At 48.9% G+C, this 17,897-nt stretch overlaps 10 protein-coding genes across 10 annotated transcripts, besides 25 other annotated features; all 10 read left to right on the top strand.

The window, feature by feature from the left end:
- Positions 1-2,687: a sequence feature (heterozygous, non-Esmeraldo-like haplotype).
- Positions 2-271: a mobile genetic element.
- Positions 307-444: a sequence feature (A-rich).
- Tc00.1047053510349.90 (metallopeptidase, putative) lies at positions 520-1,437 on the top strand (the record flags this gene model as incomplete). Its single annotated transcript, XM_803934.1, has 1 exon — positions 520-1,437. One exon carries the CDS (start codon positions 520-522, stop codon positions 1,435-1,437), a length of 918 nt encoding a protein of 305 aa, XP_809027.1.
- On the top strand, positions 1,817-3,352 carry Tc00.1047053510349.80 (protein kinase, putative; the record flags this gene model as incomplete). The annotated part of the gene is made up of 1 exon (XM_803933.1): positions 1,817-3,352. The coding sequence occupies one exon, from the start codon at positions 1,817-1,819 to the stop codon at positions 3,350-3,352; it is 1,536 nt and encodes a 511-aa protein (XP_809026.1).
- Positions 2,688-3,457: a sequence feature (areas merged during assembly that could not be assigned to a particular haplotype. This can correspond to areas where the two haplotypes were merged or to regions with more than two copies in the genome that were merged during assembly.).
- Positions 3,458-7,612: a sequence feature (heterozygous, non-Esmeraldo-like haplotype).
- Positions 3,990-4,015: a sequence feature (AT_rich).
- On the top strand, positions 4,091-4,867 carry Tc00.1047053510349.70 (hypothetical protein, conserved; the record flags this gene model as incomplete). The annotated part of the gene is made up of 1 exon (XM_803932.1): positions 4,091-4,867. One exon carries the CDS (start codon positions 4,091-4,093, stop codon positions 4,865-4,867), a length of 777 nt encoding a protein of 258 aa, XP_809025.1.
- On the top strand, positions 5,157-6,149 carry Tc00.1047053510349.64 (hypothetical protein, conserved; the record flags this gene model as incomplete). Its single annotated transcript, XM_803935.1, has 1 exon — positions 5,157-6,149. The coding sequence occupies one exon, from the start codon at positions 5,157-5,159 to the stop codon at positions 6,147-6,149; it is 993 nt and encodes a 330-aa protein (XP_809028.1).
- Positions 6,376-6,422: a microsatellite.
- Positions 6,513-6,881, top strand: Tc00.1047053510349.60 (hypothetical protein, conserved; the record flags this gene model as incomplete). The annotated part of the gene is made up of 1 exon (XM_803931.1): positions 6,513-6,881. The coding sequence occupies one exon, from the start codon at positions 6,513-6,515 to the stop codon at positions 6,879-6,881; it is 369 nt and encodes a 122-aa protein (XP_809024.1).
- Positions 7,191-7,877, top strand: Tc00.1047053510349.50 (phosphatidyltransferase, putative; the record flags this gene model as incomplete). Its single annotated transcript, XM_803930.1, has 1 exon — positions 7,191-7,877. The coding sequence occupies one exon, from the start codon at positions 7,191-7,193 to the stop codon at positions 7,875-7,877; it is 687 nt and encodes a 228-aa protein (XP_809023.1).
- Positions 7,613-8,005: a sequence feature (areas merged during assembly that could not be assigned to a particular haplotype. This can correspond to areas where the two haplotypes were merged or to regions with more than two copies in the genome that were merged during assembly.).
- Positions 8,000-8,024: a microsatellite.
- Positions 8,006-10,104: a sequence feature (heterozygous, non-Esmeraldo-like haplotype).
- Positions 8,075-8,097: a microsatellite.
- Positions 8,149-8,185: a microsatellite.
- Positions 8,461-12,633, top strand: Tc00.1047053510349.40 (hypothetical protein, conserved; the record flags this gene model as incomplete). The annotated part of the gene is made up of 1 exon (XM_803929.1): positions 8,461-12,633. The coding sequence occupies one exon, from the start codon at positions 8,461-8,463 to the stop codon at positions 12,631-12,633; it is 4,173 nt and encodes a 1,390-aa protein (XP_809022.1).
- Positions 10,105-10,413: a sequence feature (haploid, non-Esmeraldo-like haplotype).
- Positions 10,414-11,695: a sequence feature (areas merged during assembly that could not be assigned to a particular haplotype. This can correspond to areas where the two haplotypes were merged or to regions with more than two copies in the genome that were merged during assembly.).
- Positions 11,485-11,529: a microsatellite.
- Positions 11,696-12,647: a sequence feature (haploid, non-Esmeraldo-like haplotype).
- Positions 12,648-17,897: a sequence feature (heterozygous, non-Esmeraldo-like haplotype).
- Positions 13,076-13,148: a microsatellite.
- Positions 13,235-13,254: a microsatellite.
- Positions 13,419-13,463: a sequence feature (AT_rich).
- On the top strand, positions 13,556-15,235 carry Tc00.1047053510349.30 (phosphatidylinositol-4-phosphate 5-kinase, putative; the record flags this gene model as incomplete). The annotated part of the gene is made up of 1 exon (XM_803928.1): positions 13,556-15,235. The coding sequence occupies one exon, from the start codon at positions 13,556-13,558 to the stop codon at positions 15,233-15,235; it is 1,680 nt and encodes a 559-aa protein (XP_809021.1).
- Positions 15,256-15,284: a microsatellite.
- Positions 15,351-15,377: a microsatellite.
- Positions 15,380-15,405: a sequence feature (AT_rich).
- Tc00.1047053510349.20 (hypothetical protein, conserved) lies at positions 15,524-16,207 on the top strand (the record flags this gene model as incomplete). The annotated part of the gene is made up of 1 exon (XM_803927.1): positions 15,524-16,207. One exon carries the CDS (start codon positions 15,524-15,526, stop codon positions 16,205-16,207), a length of 684 nt encoding a protein of 227 aa, XP_809020.1.
- Positions 15,614-15,658: a sequence feature (A-rich).
- Positions 16,845-17,798, top strand: Tc00.1047053510349.10 (hypothetical protein, conserved; the record flags this gene model as incomplete). The annotated part of the gene is made up of 1 exon (XM_803926.1): positions 16,845-17,798. The coding sequence occupies one exon, from the start codon at positions 16,845-16,847 to the stop codon at positions 17,796-17,798; it is 954 nt and encodes a 317-aa protein (XP_809019.1).
- Positions 17,823-17,855: a microsatellite.

Here is a 17,897-nt window from a genome sequence, read left to right as displayed (position 1 = left end):
TTTCCCACCACGGCGGCGGTTTCTTGTGGCTGCAGGACTCCGAAGTCTGCCGCCTCGTAGGTCTGTATCTACATATCCCATCCGAATAGAGTGAGCGGCCCACAATTGTGGCTAACGGATGATATTTATATACATATATACACTTACCTGGTGTTAAGCTTTGAGGGTGTGGTGAATCCACTCTTGTCCCGCTCATCCTTTCTTATTCCTATCTGGTTTGATTTCTACCGTCGATAAACTCAGGATCCGGCGAGCGGCCCAGAGGATTATTCTGCTTTAATTTCTTTTTCGATTACTTATGAATTCTTTTGTTTTTCTTTTACACATTTTTGTATGTTAAATAGTTTTTGTTTGCATATTTGTATCCACCCTTCGCCTTTTCTTTTAATTTTTTTATGGTTGCTTTATTTGTTATTATTTTTTGTTTGTGTTTGTTTTGTGTTTCATGGGAGTGGGAGGCTGTTATTATTAGATTGGTTTGGTTTTTGACGCTGGCGAGTGTGTGCAGCGACGATACAAATGGAGAAGAGAGCCCCGCTTGAAAAGGTTTGTGTCGCGGATACGGTGGTACAGGCGTGCCTGGCGCATGCCTTTACGACGGAACAAGAAGAGGTGATGGGGTTGCTACTTGGGGAGGTCACCGTGCATCACGGTTGTGGTACGACGGCTGCTATTTCTTCGGAGACGGTGAGGGTGGCTGCAACCGTCTCTCCTGCAATTTCCACAGGTGCTAAATCTTTCGGTGGGAATGTGAATGCTCCAACACCAACACCAACGTCACCGTCCACCGTTCGTAAGCGTGCCAATGTGTGGGGTGCTTGGATTTTGCAGCGCAGTGTGAGGCGTGCCGACCGTGTTGAAATTGCCCCAGAGATGCTTGCCGGTGCCTCCGATGAGGCGGAGCGCTACACAAAACAGGTGGGACATCATACCCGCGTGATTGGGTGGTACCACAGCCACCCCCGCATCACGCCATACCCGTCGCAGGTTGACCTTCGCTCCCAGGGCTCGTACCAGCAGATGGAAAGCGGTTGGGTTGGTTTGATATTTAGTGTTTTTTACAGCGACGCGACGAACAGGAATGGCGTTTCTATTCACTGCTTTCAGACAGGTCCTGGCGAAACGCATGAGAAGGTTGAGATTGAGATTGTTCCTGTTGGAAGTATGCCGCTGAGGTCATTACCACCGTGCGAAGTTACGCACCGTCTTCTTCATGTATTTCGTTCCGAGGTCAATGCTGCAGTGGAGCTGGTTAGGCGGCGTTGCAAGGATGCGCCTGACGCAATGGCGGCAGCCTTTGCCCTACAAGAGGTTCAACTGTATACTCTTGAGAAGTTGGTTGCGCAGCCTACCTTGAGGCATCTAAGAGCCTGTATTTCCTATATGGAGCGTGAAGTGAAGCGTTTGGAAAAGGAGTTGGCTGCACAAAATTCTTGACAACTTTTTTTTTACGGGTGTTTTTTTCCCCGCTCCTTTTCTGTTGTGGCATTTGGGTTGCTTGTTTGTTTCCCTTTACAGAAGGCGGAAGGGCGGCGCAGAGAAGTTTGGGGTTTAGGGCGGTGATATATATATATTGTTTGGAGCGTTTCTCTTTGGCCATTTTGTTTTGTGTCACGGTAGCACAACGCCAGATGTCTTTTAATCTTCGTGATGGCTCCTGGCTGTACGAATGGGGCGGCAGCCGGAGGACTGGCGACGGTGACTGTACGTCTCTGCGCCCCACGAATCGGACTGTTGCTGGTGCGGCAGCGAAGGATGCTCTTTTGTCTTGCAGCCCCGCTTTGCGCAGGGCCGAGGGGAGGCTGTGCGGAGGCAAATGTGGTCGCTGGATGACTTTGATATTGGGAGGAAGTTGGGTGAGGGACGCTTTGGCAAGATTTATCTCGCGCGGGAAAAGCGAACGAAGTGCGCCGTCGCAATAAAGTGTCTGTCGAAGGACATGATCCGCTACCACGGGCTCGCCCACCAGTTAAGACGGGAGGTGGAGCTGCAGGAATACGCGGGACGTTGTCATCGTCACATTTTGCGCCTCTTTGCATACTTTTGGGACGATGTGCGAGTGTTTTTGGTGCTGGAGTACGCGGATGGAGGGAACCTGCAGACACTGCTGGACACCCGAACGCAGCACCGCGTGTCGGAGGAGGAGGCGCGGCGTATTTTGCGGCCGTTGCTCTCAGCACTCGCCTTCCTGCATGAGCGGGATGTCATTCACCGCGACGTGAAGCCGGATAATATTTTGTTCAAAGCCCAAGCGGTGAAACTGGCTGATTTTTCATGGGCGGTTCGGCTTGACCGCAGGGTTCCCCAACACTCCCGTCGCTACACGCTTTGCGGCACGATGGATTATCTTGCACCGGAGCAGATCTCAAGGCGGGGTTGCACAACGAAGGCCGATGTGTGGGCTCTCGGCATATTGACGTACCGCATGTTGTGCGGGAATCTGCCTTTTGAGCATCTCTCCGCATGGGAGTTGTGTGCCCGAATCACAAGGGGGAACGTGCAATATCCCACGCATCTTTCAGTGGAAGCACAGAATTTTATGGAGTCTCTGCTTTGCGTGGATGAAGCGAGCCGACTGTCATGTGAAGAGGCCTTGAAGCATCCTTTTATTGTAGGCAACAGTTGCAGTCTACATGAGGCCAGTGCCGAGACGGAGCTACCAAGCGCTGTAAGTTTTCAGTGCTCACCCACGCCGGAGCATTGGGACAACCGTTTTGTGCGCGTGTCGCTGCCTACTTACGGCAAGGCACCAGCTGTTGTTTTTGCGCAAAGACGACAGCCGCAACCTCAACAGAAGCAGCAAACAAACAACAGAAGTGGTGGGGGCGGTAGTAGTCGGAATAGTATCAACAGCAGCAATAGTGCTACTTGCAAGTGGGTTGCTACTGCTGCTTGCAGTCGTTCTCTTTCGGATGGGAGTTTTGTAACGGTTAGTTCTTCCCATTCCACGGAACGCATTGCGAGTGCACCTGACCTGACCACCCCTAATATCTCTTCTGCCCCGCAGAGAGAATGGATTTGTTCAGGGAGGGCCATTGCCAATGGCGAAACGTTAAAGAGTGGCTCGGAGGAGGTGGCGACATCAAGCCAAGGGGCGAGTCTCAGCCGTCCACGCAACACACACAGCACAAGTGATAGGAGCGGCCTGGCCACAACGCAAATTGGAAATTTTATAGGCTTCTCACCGCCTATTCTTTGCCCTAATGACGCCAATGACAATGCGGAAGAGAATGGGGTTGATGAGAGGGAGGCAGATTGCGTTGTACAGCTGCGCTTTGACGATAGTCTTCTGTCCCTTTCGCAGCTCACAGCCGCGTCGGCAAGCACGGTTGATGCGGCAGAGAATTTATAGTTGAGAAGGGGGATTTCATCTCCTCTTTTTTTCTCCGAGTAGCCGATGCTTTTTTCTCTCTTTATGTGTGTGTTTACCTCTCAATGTCCCTTCTCCCCTTTTTTTCTTCTTTTTAGTGCGATGTCATGAATGGGTTACGGCAAGAATTTTATGCCGTTCTTGTGTTTTTTTTTTTTGTGTGTTCTCGCTCCTCCCTTCCTGCTAGAGGCACCATCAGTACCATAGATTCAAACATTAACAGCGGCCCCAGGCCCGGGGACACACACAGACAGACAGAAACTTAGAATTGTGAGAGGGAGGTGTATGCAATAGATTGAGTGGAGAGGGACGCGCATCGGTGTGCGGGGTCATAACTTGTAAAGGGGGGTTTTGAGGGAAAAGGAAGAAAACCAACAACAAAAAACAAAGCCGTTCAAGGAGTGGTATATATATTTATATATAAACCACACAGTGGAAGGAAATGAAAAGCGGGAGAAAAAGTTCAGAGAAGATGTTTGTTACTTTTTTTTTTCTTTAATTCTGTTTGTATACATCTTCATTTGATCTTTTCCACTTTTTTTTCCCTTTCTTTTAATGAATTCAGTTGAGTGCATTTATTTTCCGTGGGACGTGTCGCTGTTGTGGATAATCAGTATTGTTATTATTATTATTATATATTTTTTTGCTTCTTGTGAATGTTTCTGATGGAGGCGGTGGAAACCAACAGGAAAGAAGGAAAGGAAGAAGAGCATATAGCGGATGCCACTGGACCTGGTGGGAAAGTTGCACCGCACCGTCTACATTGAAGGCTGCCCGTCAACGGTGCGGGAGGACCTCTTGCGGCTTCTTGTAACAAAATGCGGCACAATAGAGGGCTGGGATCTCATGGGTGAGCGCCTTATTGTTGTTTTCAGTAGCATGAACAGCATCAGCACCGCCATTACCTTTAATGGTACGGCCTTTGGTGATCTGACGAGCAAACTCTTTCTGTGGGTGGCGACCGAGTCACCTCCGGCAGGGGTGACGCAGCAGATGGCAATTGCTGACAGGGGCGATGGCGCGGTAGGGGCTCCACATTCGGCAGAGGAATTGAAATCTGCACGCGAGGCACGTGAAAGACGACTAGCCGCCATTCGTTCAGAACTGGCGCCAGAGATTGAGATGGCTGAGAGCACTGAGAACAAAGAGGCGAGAATGTTGGACCTCTGCGTGAGGCAGCTCAAAGCTCTCGGAACGCTTACCAGCCACGCGCTTGTTGAGGCTGAGAAAAAACTAGAGGAAATTTCCACGCACCTCAGCGCTTCTCAGAATTTGCTGGAGAGTCTGCGTAGGGAGAAGCTGGGCAAGGCGACTGCTCTACCCGCAGAGCAGGCGGAGGGCCCTGATTGCACTGCAGATGCCAATACTGCTGTGGTGGCTGCTGAACTTCCTGGAGTGTTGGGCGAGCGAGACGATGAAGTGGCACGACGTGTAGAGGCGATGGTGGCCGCGGCGGAAGATATTGGCCAGTGGAGAATGCGCTTTCGAGAAAGTTGAGGGGTATTCCTTTTGACTATTTCAGGGGGTGAATGGCGTTACTGTGAGTTTTGTTTCGCCTTCGTTTCTCTCTTTGCTGTTGTTCAACGGTGGGGACCATTTACAGCTGAGACATCAATGTTTGTTGGTTCTTTCTGATGGATTGGGTGGCTCTTGTGGTGGGTGCGTCCCTCCGATTTTCCCTCCCTTACATATTGACGGGGATTCGTCTTTTTTTTTTTTCTGTTATCGCGTTATTACTGATTTTTTTTTCTTTTTCCAGCGGGGGAGGGGGTAGCTTTCGGGTCAGATGTGGACTGCCGTGAGGGGAACTAGTGCGCTGAGGCGTGTGAATTCCCCAATGTTGCGCTGCCGCTGGCGTCGAAGTGTTACTTTCACTTCATCCGAAAAGGCCGCATCGTCACGAGCAGCGACATTGCGGACCGGGACTTACAGTGTGAAGGGATACGACTTTGTCGAGGGATTTCACGTGCTTGGGCCAGGCGCGGCGCTGAGCCGGCTAAAAGCAACGCTCAGCATGTACGGTCTGCTTGGCGTCACGGTGATCTCGAGCATTGCGTATTACTTGACAACACGCACCTACGAGCTGACGACAGATCCGGACCCGCTCCCCAAGTCGCGCTTCCAGAAATTTCCCTCTGACTATGCGGTGCTTCGGAACCGGTGGACTGGCAAACGCCACGTGATTGCATTGAGAGATGGCGACGCGAATGACAATGACACGAGGGAGGGGAAGCAACATGAATTGGAGGAGTCGGCAATTTTGAAAAAAAGAATTCGGGTCAACTGGCTGATTCATAGCGTGCGTCTTTATTTACATGTCACGGATTCCATTGTAGTGGTGGATTTGGACGCAGAATGTGATCCGTATCATTTTGCTTTGAAGCGCAATCGGGGTTCTTTAACGACTTCTGAAGTAGCAAACCATGTGGGTGAACCCGCAACAGCTCGGTTATTGTGTCGTTCACGTCTTCGTCCCATTGTAATACGCAACGAGTACCAAAAGGGAACTCTCCCGCAATACGAGCGTACAGTGGACACTGTAACGCGGGAATTGTTTGGGGAACGCTACCGGCAGGCAATTTTATCGCGCTCGGGGTCGATTCTGCACCCCGTTTTTGCAGATGAGCTGCTGAAAAGTGGGGAGCTGAACGGGAAGGAAATGTCATGGACCGATGTCGTTGGTGACAATGAGGCCTTCTCGGCGGAGATACAAAGGCGGGTGCAGAAGAAACTTGGGGAAAAAGTGATTCTCCTGCAATTCAGCATGAGAGTCCTCTGAATGTTTTTTTTTTTTCTCTTCTTTCTCCTTCTTGTTGTTCTTGTTGTTTTGGAGGAGTAGGACGGGGGAAATGAGAAAAGGAAAAGAAAGCATAAAGAATATATATATATCTGTACCTATATGTACACGATGGTGGTGGTGGTGGTGCGGCCGTGTTGGTGCCGCATTTGCTTTTGAAGTTTAATTTTGTGTTTTGTGCTGCCGCGTTGATTGTCGTACTTTGACCCTTTCTTTCTTTCTTTCTTTCTTTTTTCTTTCTTTTTTATTTTCTTTGGGGGTCCGTGGCACCTGTTGCCGGGCTGTGACCCTCCCTAAGGAGACGCAGGAGGAAAAACAACAACAAAACAAAAAGGGGGGCGGGAGATGTGGCGGGGCGTAACGCTGCGCATCTCGCGGCGTGGCGCACTTCTCGTCTCCAAGAAGAACTTACGTCTGAAGTGCGGGGCCTGTCGTCGTCTGTTGCCCGCGGCGCACTTCAACAATACAACCGCGCCGTCTCAGTCCCTCGTCTGTGTGGACTGCAAGCGTCTGTGCATCCTCTGCGGCCTACACCTGACGGTTGACCGATTCACGGATGCCAGCGCTGAATTGTGTGATAACTGCCTGGCGAAACGACATGTGGCACGGGAGAATGTCTACTTTCGTTATCCAGTACTTAAATATCGTGCCTGTCCGTTTAGTGTTGACCAGATGCGGGAGGAAATTCGCCGCGAGGAGGGCCCACGAAGATGAATTGAGTGATGATTATTATGTGTTTTTTTTTTTGTAATTATTCTTCCACTGTGCCTCTCCTAAAAAAAATTCTCTTGCGGCATTTGTCAGGCATCTGCGCTGCGGTGGTGATGGTTGCAGGCTTTATTTTATTTCATTTTTTCTATTTATTTCTGGCTCACTGTCTCACCTTCAGAATTACGCGTGGCATTAGCGAGGGTACATTTGTCTCAATTTAGTTGTTGTTTTTTGTTTGTTTGTGTTTTTACACACGCGCGGACATTTGCGTGGTTACATTGACGCCCATTGAACTGTATAGGACTTCTGCCAATGGGACCCAAAGCGAATTTCAGTAGCGTTCGCCCCACGCAAATCTACTTGTTCTACCCGAATATTATCGGTTACGTACGTCTCCTACTTTCCCTTGGTTCGTTTGTCGTTTTAGGCAACTACCCTGGGCTGTTTCTTACGTTTTATACGTTGTCTTTTGTGCTGGATGCGGCTGACGGGATGGTTGCGCGTCTGATGGATCAGTGCTCACACTTCGGTGCCATTTTTGACATGCTGACGGATCGTGCATCGACCGCAGGTCTTCTTTTGGTGTTGAATCACGTTTTGCAGCCAATGCCCGATTGGTGTACAACGTTATTTGCCTTTCTTGTCTTTTTGGATGTAGCCTCTCACTTCTGCCGCATGTACGTCACACTTTTTTTTCGTAAAGAGTCCCATAAAGACATTTCTGAAAGTATATTTTATTTGCTACGCCTGTATTACTCGAACCGCAAGGTGATGTTTCTTTTGTGTGTTGGACAGGAGTTTTCGTACATTCTCCTCTATGCGTACTGGATGTACAGCGAGGTGGATTGGGTGCGGCGTGTCACATTTCCTCTGTTGACCGTGTTGGGTTCCCTTAATGTATTGAAGCAGGTGGTGAATGTGCAACAGCTGATGGATGGCATGTATCATCTTGCCGTGCTGGATGCGAAGGAGCGTGAGGAGCGTGGAAAGAAGAACTAAAGAAGGAATTGCCAGCCGGATGTAATGATTTTTTTTTTTTCTTCTCTCTCACATACATATATATTGGTTTACAGGGAGGAGCTTTAAAGAAATAACAATCAACCAATAGTCGAATGAAGAAGAAACAAACAAACAAACAAACAAACATTGATAATAATAAAGTATTCGAAGGGAATTTAAAGAGCGAACGGGAAATATATTATTATTATTATTATTATTACTTAGATGCATTGATGGGGGATTATCATTATATATTTGCATACATCTTACTTCTTTTTTTCTCGCTTTCTCTCTCTCTCTCTCTCTCTGCCTGTTGGTTGGTTGGTGAATGCTTTGGATGCAATGCACCCATTTAATATCAACAGCCTGTTGCCCCCCCTTTTTTTTTTTTTTTTCACTGGAGCTGTGAATTTTCTCCGCACTTGTCAATACTGTCGTAAGAGAAGAAAGTGAGTGGACGAGTGTAAACAAATAGCAAGTTGTATCAAAAGGACCGATTGACAAAAAATTGCGGAGTAACGGCCGGAGGTGGTTATCACCGCGTGTGCCACTGGCTACAAGCGTAGAGGCTTCGTAGTTGCATATGCAGGGGCCAAGTCAGGTGAATTCGACCTCTAAAAAAGTTGTACGTCTCACTCGTGTGAGACGTTCTGTAGATATGGGAGATAGCAGTAATATTAGCGCTAGTACTGGGAACTCCAGTTTACACGATCAGCCTGTGGAGATGCCATGTGCGTCAAATGTGAATCCCCCCATGGATGGTACTGCTGCATCTGCTTTATCTACTCCTGACGTCACGCAAGTTGTGAATTCACTGGAGGAGGGCAATGCATTGGTGAAACGTCTACGGCAGCTGGAGAATGAAAATGCTTCTCTCGCCACTGCCCTTACGAAAGTGTGTGACGATAACGCAAACCTGGCAAAGCATGTGGTCAAGCAAGAGGCGAAGTGTGTGGCGCTCTCGACGAGTCCAATTTCGGCGACTTCGGTGTTGCGTTCTCTCTTTGAGCCAGAGAAGGTTGGCTGGTTTGGTGGCTCGAAGACGGCAGCGCGCGAAAACTTGGAAAAGATGATGGAGGAGCTTCAAAATGAGTTTCTCGAGTACCAGGCGAGCCATGCCTCCTCCAATGACGAGGTACAGGCACTCATTGGCGAACTGCAGAGTGCCCACATGAATGCGCAGCAGCTTTCGATCATTCTGCATGAGCAACAGGAGGTGATTAGCCGCGGGCCGTTGAGCGTGGCGGTGCGCATTTTTCCTCTTGAGACGGCGGCGGAGAGGGTGTCGCTCGTCGACCTGCGGCATGAGTTGGAGCGCCGCTCAAAGCGAGAAAACGAGTTTCACCAGGAGCTTAGCAGAGCACGAGAGGAGTTGCAGGTGAAAATGGTAGAGAACGCGCGGCTGCAGCGGGACCTTCAGGCCCTGCGTCTGGAGGGCAACCATAGTAACGAGGTGGAGCGGCAGTACATGACCGACGAGATCTCGCGGCTCAAGACGGAGGTGACGCAGCTGCGCAAGACGTTGGCGACGGAAGAGCAGCTGCATCGACTGAAAGTGGGCGAGAATGCCGCCTTATCGCAGCGATTAAGTGAGACAGAGAGCCGTTTACACGCCTCCAACGCGGAAATGCGGGTGCAGCCGTCTGAGGCTCCGTGTGATCGCTGCGGTGAGTTGCAGCGGGAGTGTGACGTAGCGAATGAGCGCCTGCAGACGGTTACGCGGGAGATGCAGCAGCTGGGGATGCGGCTGTCGGAGCTGAAGCAGGTGAACGAGCAGGAGGTGAACGAGCTGCAGCGGGAGAAGTCGGAGCTTGAACAGAAACTGAACCACAGCGTTGCACGCGACACGCTGGTGGCGGCGGAGTCGCAAAACAAACATCTCCTGCAGGAGCTTGAGTTCACCTCTGCGCGGGTGAAGGAACTGGAGAAACTTATCGAGCGGGAGCGCGAAAAGACCACCAGCGATGCCGTCAAGAGCAGCGATGAGGGCAGAGGGACGCTGAAGGACAGCGAGATTCTTGAAGCGCTGGAGCGTAACCGGGAGCGCATCGCGCGGGTGGAATTTCAACGGGATCAAGTTATTGAGGAGGCGAAGCAACTTCGAGCGGTTGCGGTCACGAAGGAGGAGGAACTCGTTCGACTTACCCGCGCGTCGCAAGAAGACAAGCAGCGCATCAATTTTCTTTTGAAGCGCTGCGTGACGTTGACAGGCGATCTAAACAACAGCATTGCCGCAAAGGATGCGCTTAATGAGGAGTATGAGAATGCACAGTTGAAGCTTAAAAAGTTGCTTCGTGAAGGGGAGGAAATTGTACGGCTCCAACAACAAGTCACGGATCTGAAGAAGGAGAACGATGCTCTGCAGGAACGTCTCTCAAATGTGGAGGTGTTAGAGAATAACCTTGTCAAGGCAAAGGAGACTATTGCCTATATGGAGTTAGCAAAGAGTCAAACTATAAACATGAGTCAATACGCCGAACTGCAATCCAAGACGTCTAAGCTGGAAAACACTTTAGAGCCTATCAAGAAACAGCTTGAGGAGGCACGGAAAGAGTTGGGACGCATAAAAAATGAAAACGAGAGTCTACATGCAGTTCTGACACGACAACAGAACACAATTAAGTCGCACGAGGAGCAAATGGAAGCGCTTCAGGCAAACGACGCCAAAATGCGGGACAAAACGAATCAACTCACCAGTGAGAATACACGTCTGCGGGACGTAAATGAGACGCTGGAAGCACAGATGAACAACATGCAGGATGGCATCAAGGAGATGGCGGTGAAGTTGGAGCAGGAGCGCACACGGGCTCAGGTGGCGGCTGAGGCAACACACAAGGAGGAGATTGCACAATTGCGGCGTAAACTCGAGTCGGCAAATGCGACCTTGGCGACGATGCAATCGACACAAGAGAACTTTGTCCCGGAGGCCATTCACAAGGCGGCCCTGGCGGAGAAGGGACATGTTAGCGAGGAGCTACGACAAAAGACATTTGATCTTGACCGGCTAAAGTCTGAAATACTCATCTACCGTCAAACGATCAACGACTTGGAGACAGAGAACGAGGAGCACGTGCGGCAGATTGAGTCTCTGCAAGAAAGCCATAAAAGAGATCTCACTGCCGCGGCAGATCGACTTTCGGCGGAAACAAAGAAAGTGACGGAGGCCAATGAGGCGTTGGAGGGACTTCAAATGCAGATCAATGAATTTCAACAGCGGGAGGAACAATTGCTATCGCGCCAGAAGGAAATGGAAGAGGCGGCGCAGAAACACCGTCGGGCCTTTGAAGGTAAATGTCGGCAGGAAGAGAAACTTCTTCAAACGGTTACCGCCACGAACCAGGAGATGGAGAGACAAAATGAGGAGCTGACGAAAGTGAAGAGTGCACTGTTAGAATATCAACGGCAAAATGCGCAGCTGGAGTCCGAATTGAAATTTGGGGCGGCACAAGGACCGCGTCAACAAGAGGAAATGGAGTCTGAGCTTGAAAAGCTCCGTGGCGAAATTCAACGTGTAAACGCGGAGAAGGCTACTTTGGAGATGGAACTCGGGAAGCTGCGAAGGACCGCAAAAAATGGTAGTTGGGATGGCAATGGTGGAGGTGTGGAGAATAGCGGTAGTAATAACAATACCGATAGTAATAGTAATAATAATGCGATGAGAGGTAAAGGCGTCGATGATCATGGTGGCCATGTTAACATGGAAACTGGGATGTCCTCGGATGCTGCCGTCCAGCACGCGCGGGCGGAACAGCTGCAGATGTCACTTATTCAGGCCCAGCGTCAATTGGAAGAGCAGAGAAAGGTTGGCGCGGAGGCGGCGGAGACATTTGATAAGGCGCTTGACAAGGCGGACGCTGAGGCCGAGGCGCTACGTGAGCGAATTCAGCAATTAGAGAGTGATCTCCATAGAATGTCACAGGAGAGTGACGAGACACACAGTTTGTCTTCTGCGCACCCAAAGAAACAAAAGAAGAAGAAGGCAGTCAAGAAGTCCCTCTCAACAATGGCCAAGATCGATGACCTGCAGGAGACGGATGTGCTGGCGGTGGCTGCCGCGGATGAAGGGGTGCGGCAACAGCAACAGCAGCAACTCGAGCAGCAACGTGAGTCATTAGAAAAACTTGAACAGGAGTTATCGACCCTCCGTGATGAAAATGTGCGACTTAAGGAGAATATTGCAACTCTCACACAGGAATTATTAGGGGCCCATGATGTTCTTGAGCTGGCAAGAAAAGCTACTGACTCGAAGACCGCCGAGCTGCGGGGGCAGATTCAGCTATTGGAGGCTCAGTTGCGGAACTGCTTGGCCAACACAGATGGAGAAACCGAGTTGCACCGTCTTGCGGAGGAAAATAGGCAACTTCAATCGGAGGTGTCTTTACTTTCCGATTCTATGAATGCGACAACGGGGAATCCTGACGCGACGGTGCAGCGACTGAAGGCGGAACTCCAAGCACTTGCAAAGGAGCTTGTGCCAACGAAGAACAAACTTGTTGAGTACATGGCAATGGCAGATAGACTGGGCATTCATTATCCCTTTTCACCAGACATGGAGGGGGTTGCTGTCCTTAGGCTTAAAGCAATGCATTTTGACACGGTAACGGGAAGAGTGCGGGCGTGCTCGGCCCCGCGACAACCATACGCCTCGTCTTTTGACAAAAACGCGATATCATCATCGGGTGCCAAGAAGAAAAAAAAGGTAAAGAAGCGTCAACCGCAGGGAAGTCATGTCGATGAACTTTCAGATTTGCGGTAAATATAATGGAGAGGGCTCGCTGTTGTTTGATGGGTCATTGTGATTCAATGCGACGGTAATGGTGGCGATGATGGGCGATGTTGGCAATGAATTACGCCTTCTCGAGGTTCTTATTATTGTTATTATTTTTCCTTCTTTTTCAGTATATATATACATATATATTTCTACGTATATGATGCATTTACACGACAGATGTTGGCTGCACATTATATATACTTACATGCAGAGGACTTGTGTGCTGTTTTCAAAATTCAGGTAGTGCATTTACGGTTGTCTGTAGCCTGTTATTTGTGTGGCATCTGGTGTCCTTGTATATGGTGTATCTCCCCGGTGCTGTTCTCTTTTTCCTTTTCCCCCGAAAATGTTTATAATACACATATATATATATATATGTGTATTATACGGAAGGAGGGGAAGAAATGGATGCTTGCAAGGCGAAGACACAATGAAAAAAACAAAACAAACAAACAAACAAAATGACAATCAGCAGAACAACAACAGCAACAAAAAACAAAAGAGGAAAAGAGAAAAGGAGGGTTATTGTATGCGTATGATGTGCTTTTATTGTTGTTGTTGTTGTTGTGAATTTTATTATGCCCCCGTGTGTGTGTGTGTGTGTGTTTATTCCGCGAATGGCATGCATATAATCCCCTCCCTTCTAATTAAAAAACAAAAGAAAATGTGTGTGTTTTGTCTACATGAAGCGAAATAGGAATGGTGCAAAAGAAGGAACCCCACGAAGAGAGGGCTCGGGGGACGAATATTTGTTTCCAAGGGAAGAGCAGTTATTATTATTATTTAATAATTTATTGATTATTATTTTTTTTTTTGTTTCCTGTTTGCGTGTTTTCCGTTTTGGTGAAAAGAAGTAGGAAAAAGGAGGTGCAGACTGAAAGAAAGGTGGCGGTTTGTGTGGTTCCTTATGGGCGGCGGTTCGCAGGAAAGGTTTGAGGGGCGACTGAGCTCAGCGGACGGGTACGTGACAAACGCCCAACTTCCCGGCAACCACATCTACACAGGGGAGGTCTCTGATGACACCATGCATGGATATGGTGTTTTGACGACGGAGTTGGATGTGTACACGGGGAATTTCTATTGGAATATGCGTCATGGGCACGGCACCTTTTGCTCCAAGGTGGAGAAACATCCAACGGGAGTTAGGATATACGATGGGGAATGGAACATGGATGAACGTCAGGGAATTGGCAGCATTCAGTGGTGCAACGGAGACACCTATAATGGTCCTTTTTTAAGAGGGAGACCGCATGGTGAAATGGGCTCTTACAACTTTGCGGATGGTCGTGTGTACAAGGGGGAGTACAGACATGGCATCCGTCACGGTATTGGGCGGCTGACCCAAAAGAATGGTGAGTACTATGAGGGTGAATTCAAGGATGGTGCCATGACGGGGATGGGGAAGGGGTGGTACGCCGGAGGAAAGCGCGTTTACGAGGGAACATGGGAAAACGGCAAAAAGGTGCGTGGGAAGTTGACGTTTGAGGGCAGTAAACGTATGTACAACGGAGATTGGAAGCATGAAAAGCCCCACGGCGCAGGTGAAATGATTTTTGCCAACGGTGATCACTATATTGGCGATTTTGTCATGGGAAAGTTGCATGGCACCGGCTCCATTACGTACCACTCGCAGGGCGGGAAGACGTACTGCGGCTTCTTCATGGAGAACCAGCCACATGGGAAGGGGGTTCTCACGATGCCAGACGGCAGCAGCGTTGTGGGTTATTTCAAGCATGGTATACAACTTTCTGAAAATGACAGTGCGGCTATTGAACAGGTCATAAAAGAAACGGCATCATTACCCCATTTATTCGCCCACGATGACGCGTGTTCTACCAGATCCACGCCTGTGCAGGTTCAGAACACACAGCCTCCATCGGTGGCCTCATCTCTTTGGGATGTCACGGAAGTCACTGAGAGGAATAACAACGGAGGGGTACCGCCCCAGCAATGCTCTTTGGTAAATAATAAAAAGGAGACAAGAGAAGAAGCCAAAAAAAATGGCACAACCTTATCTTCACCGTTTGTTTTATTGGATGCTACCAGGGAATTGACAATGCCTAAACTTCCCACTGTAGAACTTGAAAATCCCCTGTTGGAGCCAAATGGGAGTTGCAGCAATCTTAGCAGGAAAAAAGAGGGGGAAATTTTGGTTGTTGCCGCCTCTGTTCTCGCCGGTACGATCAAGGATGGTTGTAAGGGATGGTTGGAGAAGTTTTCTATTGGACGGAGTTTAATTGGCAGGTCTAATTGGCGTCGCCGGTACTTTGTGCTTGCGCCATTCAATAAAGGGGTCAGCCTAAGTTACTTTAAAGACGAGTCATGCCACAAGCCTGTAGCATTGTTGCTCTTGAATACAAATGACACCCGCATTGTTACACGGCCATCGGTGCGTACACACAAGGAAGCGACACAACCAGAACGTGAAATATGCGTTATATACGTGGAAAAGGAAAAGGAATACAAACTACTTCTTCGTGCATATTCTGAGGATGATCGTGAATATTGGGTATATGCATTGAGCAAGTTATTCGACATAATTAATTACCCCTCTGATTTTCCCTTGTTGGAGAACGCTCAAGAGTAAATGGCCTACCTACCAGGGGGAAAAGAAAAAAAAAAAAAAAAAAAAGAAATGCCTCTGTGTCAAATTATCGTCTCATTTAAAATGTATCTGAGTTTGCTTGAAAAGTTACAGTTTATATATATATATGTATGTATGTATGCATCGTTATTAATATTTATATATTTTTATTTCCTTGTTTGTGCTTGTCTGTACATGTTTTTTTTTTTTCCTTTCTTTCTTTCTTCGTTTTATGGTAGCGTTTCTTTACTTTTGTAATTGTAAAGTTGAGGCTTCTACGTGTGAAGAACGATGGTTGAGTTGCCGTTTTCCCCCCCCCCCCCCCCCCCTCTTCCTTGCCCTATAGTGCTATGCATGCCTTCTTGCTTTCGTTGCGTAAGCTTTCTTTTTTTTCTTTTTGTTTTTCTTTCTCTGGTTCTTTTTTTTGGGGGTGGGTGGGTGGGGCGCCGCAGTGTCTTTTGGCCGGAGGAGGACGGCGTTACAGGGACGTCGATTAAAAAAAAAGGAACAGACGTGCTTACACGTTTTACCTATCAGCAGCACACGGTACAGATGCCGATGCACGTGCCGGACCCCGCGCCCTGCGCTGTTGAGTCCACATTGTGGCGCTCGTGTCTAAAGGAGTTTGACTACGGCCCGGATCGTCCCAAGGGGGCTTGTGAGAAGCAACGTGCCGGCTACTACGCCTGCATCAGGACGTGGAGAGAAAGACAGAACGAAGTGTACGATTACAACCGGTTTAATTTAGTGAAGGAGTGCGCAAAGGAGGCGGAGAAGTTGCACCAATGCATGATGGTCAACATGTTTGAGGCATCGCGCTGTCAGGAGACAATGACGCAATTGAAGCGATGCGCTGCGCGACACGATCCGGAGGTGCGGAGGGCTTTAGCAGATGATCCCACACTTATCATGTCGGAGGAGGAGGAGCCGCAGGGTATCAAGCGGCTGTGGTACCGCGCCATTGGCAAACTGTGAGCCACCGTCGCCACCATTGCCGGTCGTTTTGGGTATATTGTTTGAGAATTTGCGGTGCATGTATCCTCACTCACCTTCACCGTTTCTCTACCTCTGGAGTGACAGGGGCCTTCTGTAACCGTTATCTTGTTGGTATTCACAGAGTTGCAGCAAATAATAATATTTACGAAACAAAAAAAGACTTGTTGCTAAATAAATGCATATGTTTTTACGGATGCACACATGCACGGAAATGTCTTCACACATGCAAGGAGGCCGTGAAGAAACAGAAGATGCGGATGCCGGACGCACTACTGTGCGATGGCTCGTATGTGTTTTCCTTTTTTTTACCCCGTTTCCGAATTTGCCCTTCTTCTGCATGCGTGCTGAGGGGTTACGGGGCAACACACCGAGCAAATACAACAAGACAGAGGGAGAGGGAGAGGTGCGGGGGAGGGCTGCGGGATAAGAACCAGCAAGGAGCAGAAGCAACAGCAATAAGACGAAATTAACTGCAGGAGGGATGAAAAGACAGAAGGAAGGGGAACTTTTGTTTGTTTCTTTGTCTGCGGCCACCGTGAGGTCTTTGATGCACCCTGTCATTGCCTTTTTTTTCCCCCCCTCATCTCTTGAAGCAGGGCGGAAAGGTTAATTCCAAATGGAGGAAGGAGAAGGGAAGGCGAAGGTGCGGTTTCTTGTCTGGGGTCATAAGGGATGGATTGGTCAGGCATTTATGCAGCTGCTGGAGGCCTCTGGTTTTGAGGCTCTTGGCGCGGTGTCACGCGCCGATGATGTGGCGGCAGTGGAGCAAGAGATGCAAAGAATCCAACCGGATCGTGTCGTCAGTCTTATTGGACGCACACGCGGTGGGTCATGTCTCACAATAGACTATTTGGAGCAGCCAGGGAAACTCATGGAGAACATGCGTGACAATTTGTGGGCCCCCGTTGTGCTCGCACAGGTATGTGCAAATTACGGTGTACATTTCACGTATCTTGGAACGGGGTGTATTTTTCATTACGACGAGTCGGCGCACACGGTGGGTGGGGAGGACGGTTTTGATGAGGCTGCCGTCCCAAATTTCTTTGGTTCTTCATACAGTACCGTAAAGGGGTACACAGATCGTCTCATGCATTTACTTTTTAATTCTACCGCGCTTAATGCACGTATTCGCATGCCTATCTCTGCCGATGACAACCCGATGAACTTCATCACCAAAATTGCCAACTACGAGAAGGTGGTGAGTATCCCGAACAGTATGACGGTGCTGCCAGTGATGTTGCCGATTCTTATGAAGTTGTCTTTGAATAAAGTCACGGGGACCATCAACTTGACAAACCCGGGAGCCATTTCGCATAATGAAGTGCTGGAACTCTACAAGAGGCATGTGGATTCCGAGTACACCTACGAGAACTTTTCTGTTGAGGAGCAAAATAAAATTCTTCTTTCAAAACGCAGCAATAACTTGTTGGACACAAGCCGTCTGCAACAAATGTTTCCACAAGTGGATGATATTCACACCGCCGTTGAGAAGGTTTGTGTGGAGATTGCAAAAAACTTCCCTCGTGGAATTGTGAGGCGACGGATGGAGACAACGGAAAATGACTTGTGAGTCTCCGATTGGTTAATTATGACCCTTTTCTTTTCTTTTCCTTTCTTTTATTTTTTTATATATCGCAACCGTTGGGTATGTGCAACACCACACACAAAG

The sequence above is a fragment of the Trypanosoma cruzi genome, genomic scaffold, assembly GCF_000209065.1.
Source record: "Trypanosoma cruzi strain CL Brener 1047053516717 genomic scaffold, whole genome shotgun sequence".
Taxonomy (NCBI): domain Eukaryota; phylum Euglenozoa; class Kinetoplastea; order Trypanosomatida; family Trypanosomatidae; genus Trypanosoma; species Trypanosoma cruzi.
This window is presented reverse-complemented; position numbering and strand designations above follow the sequence as displayed.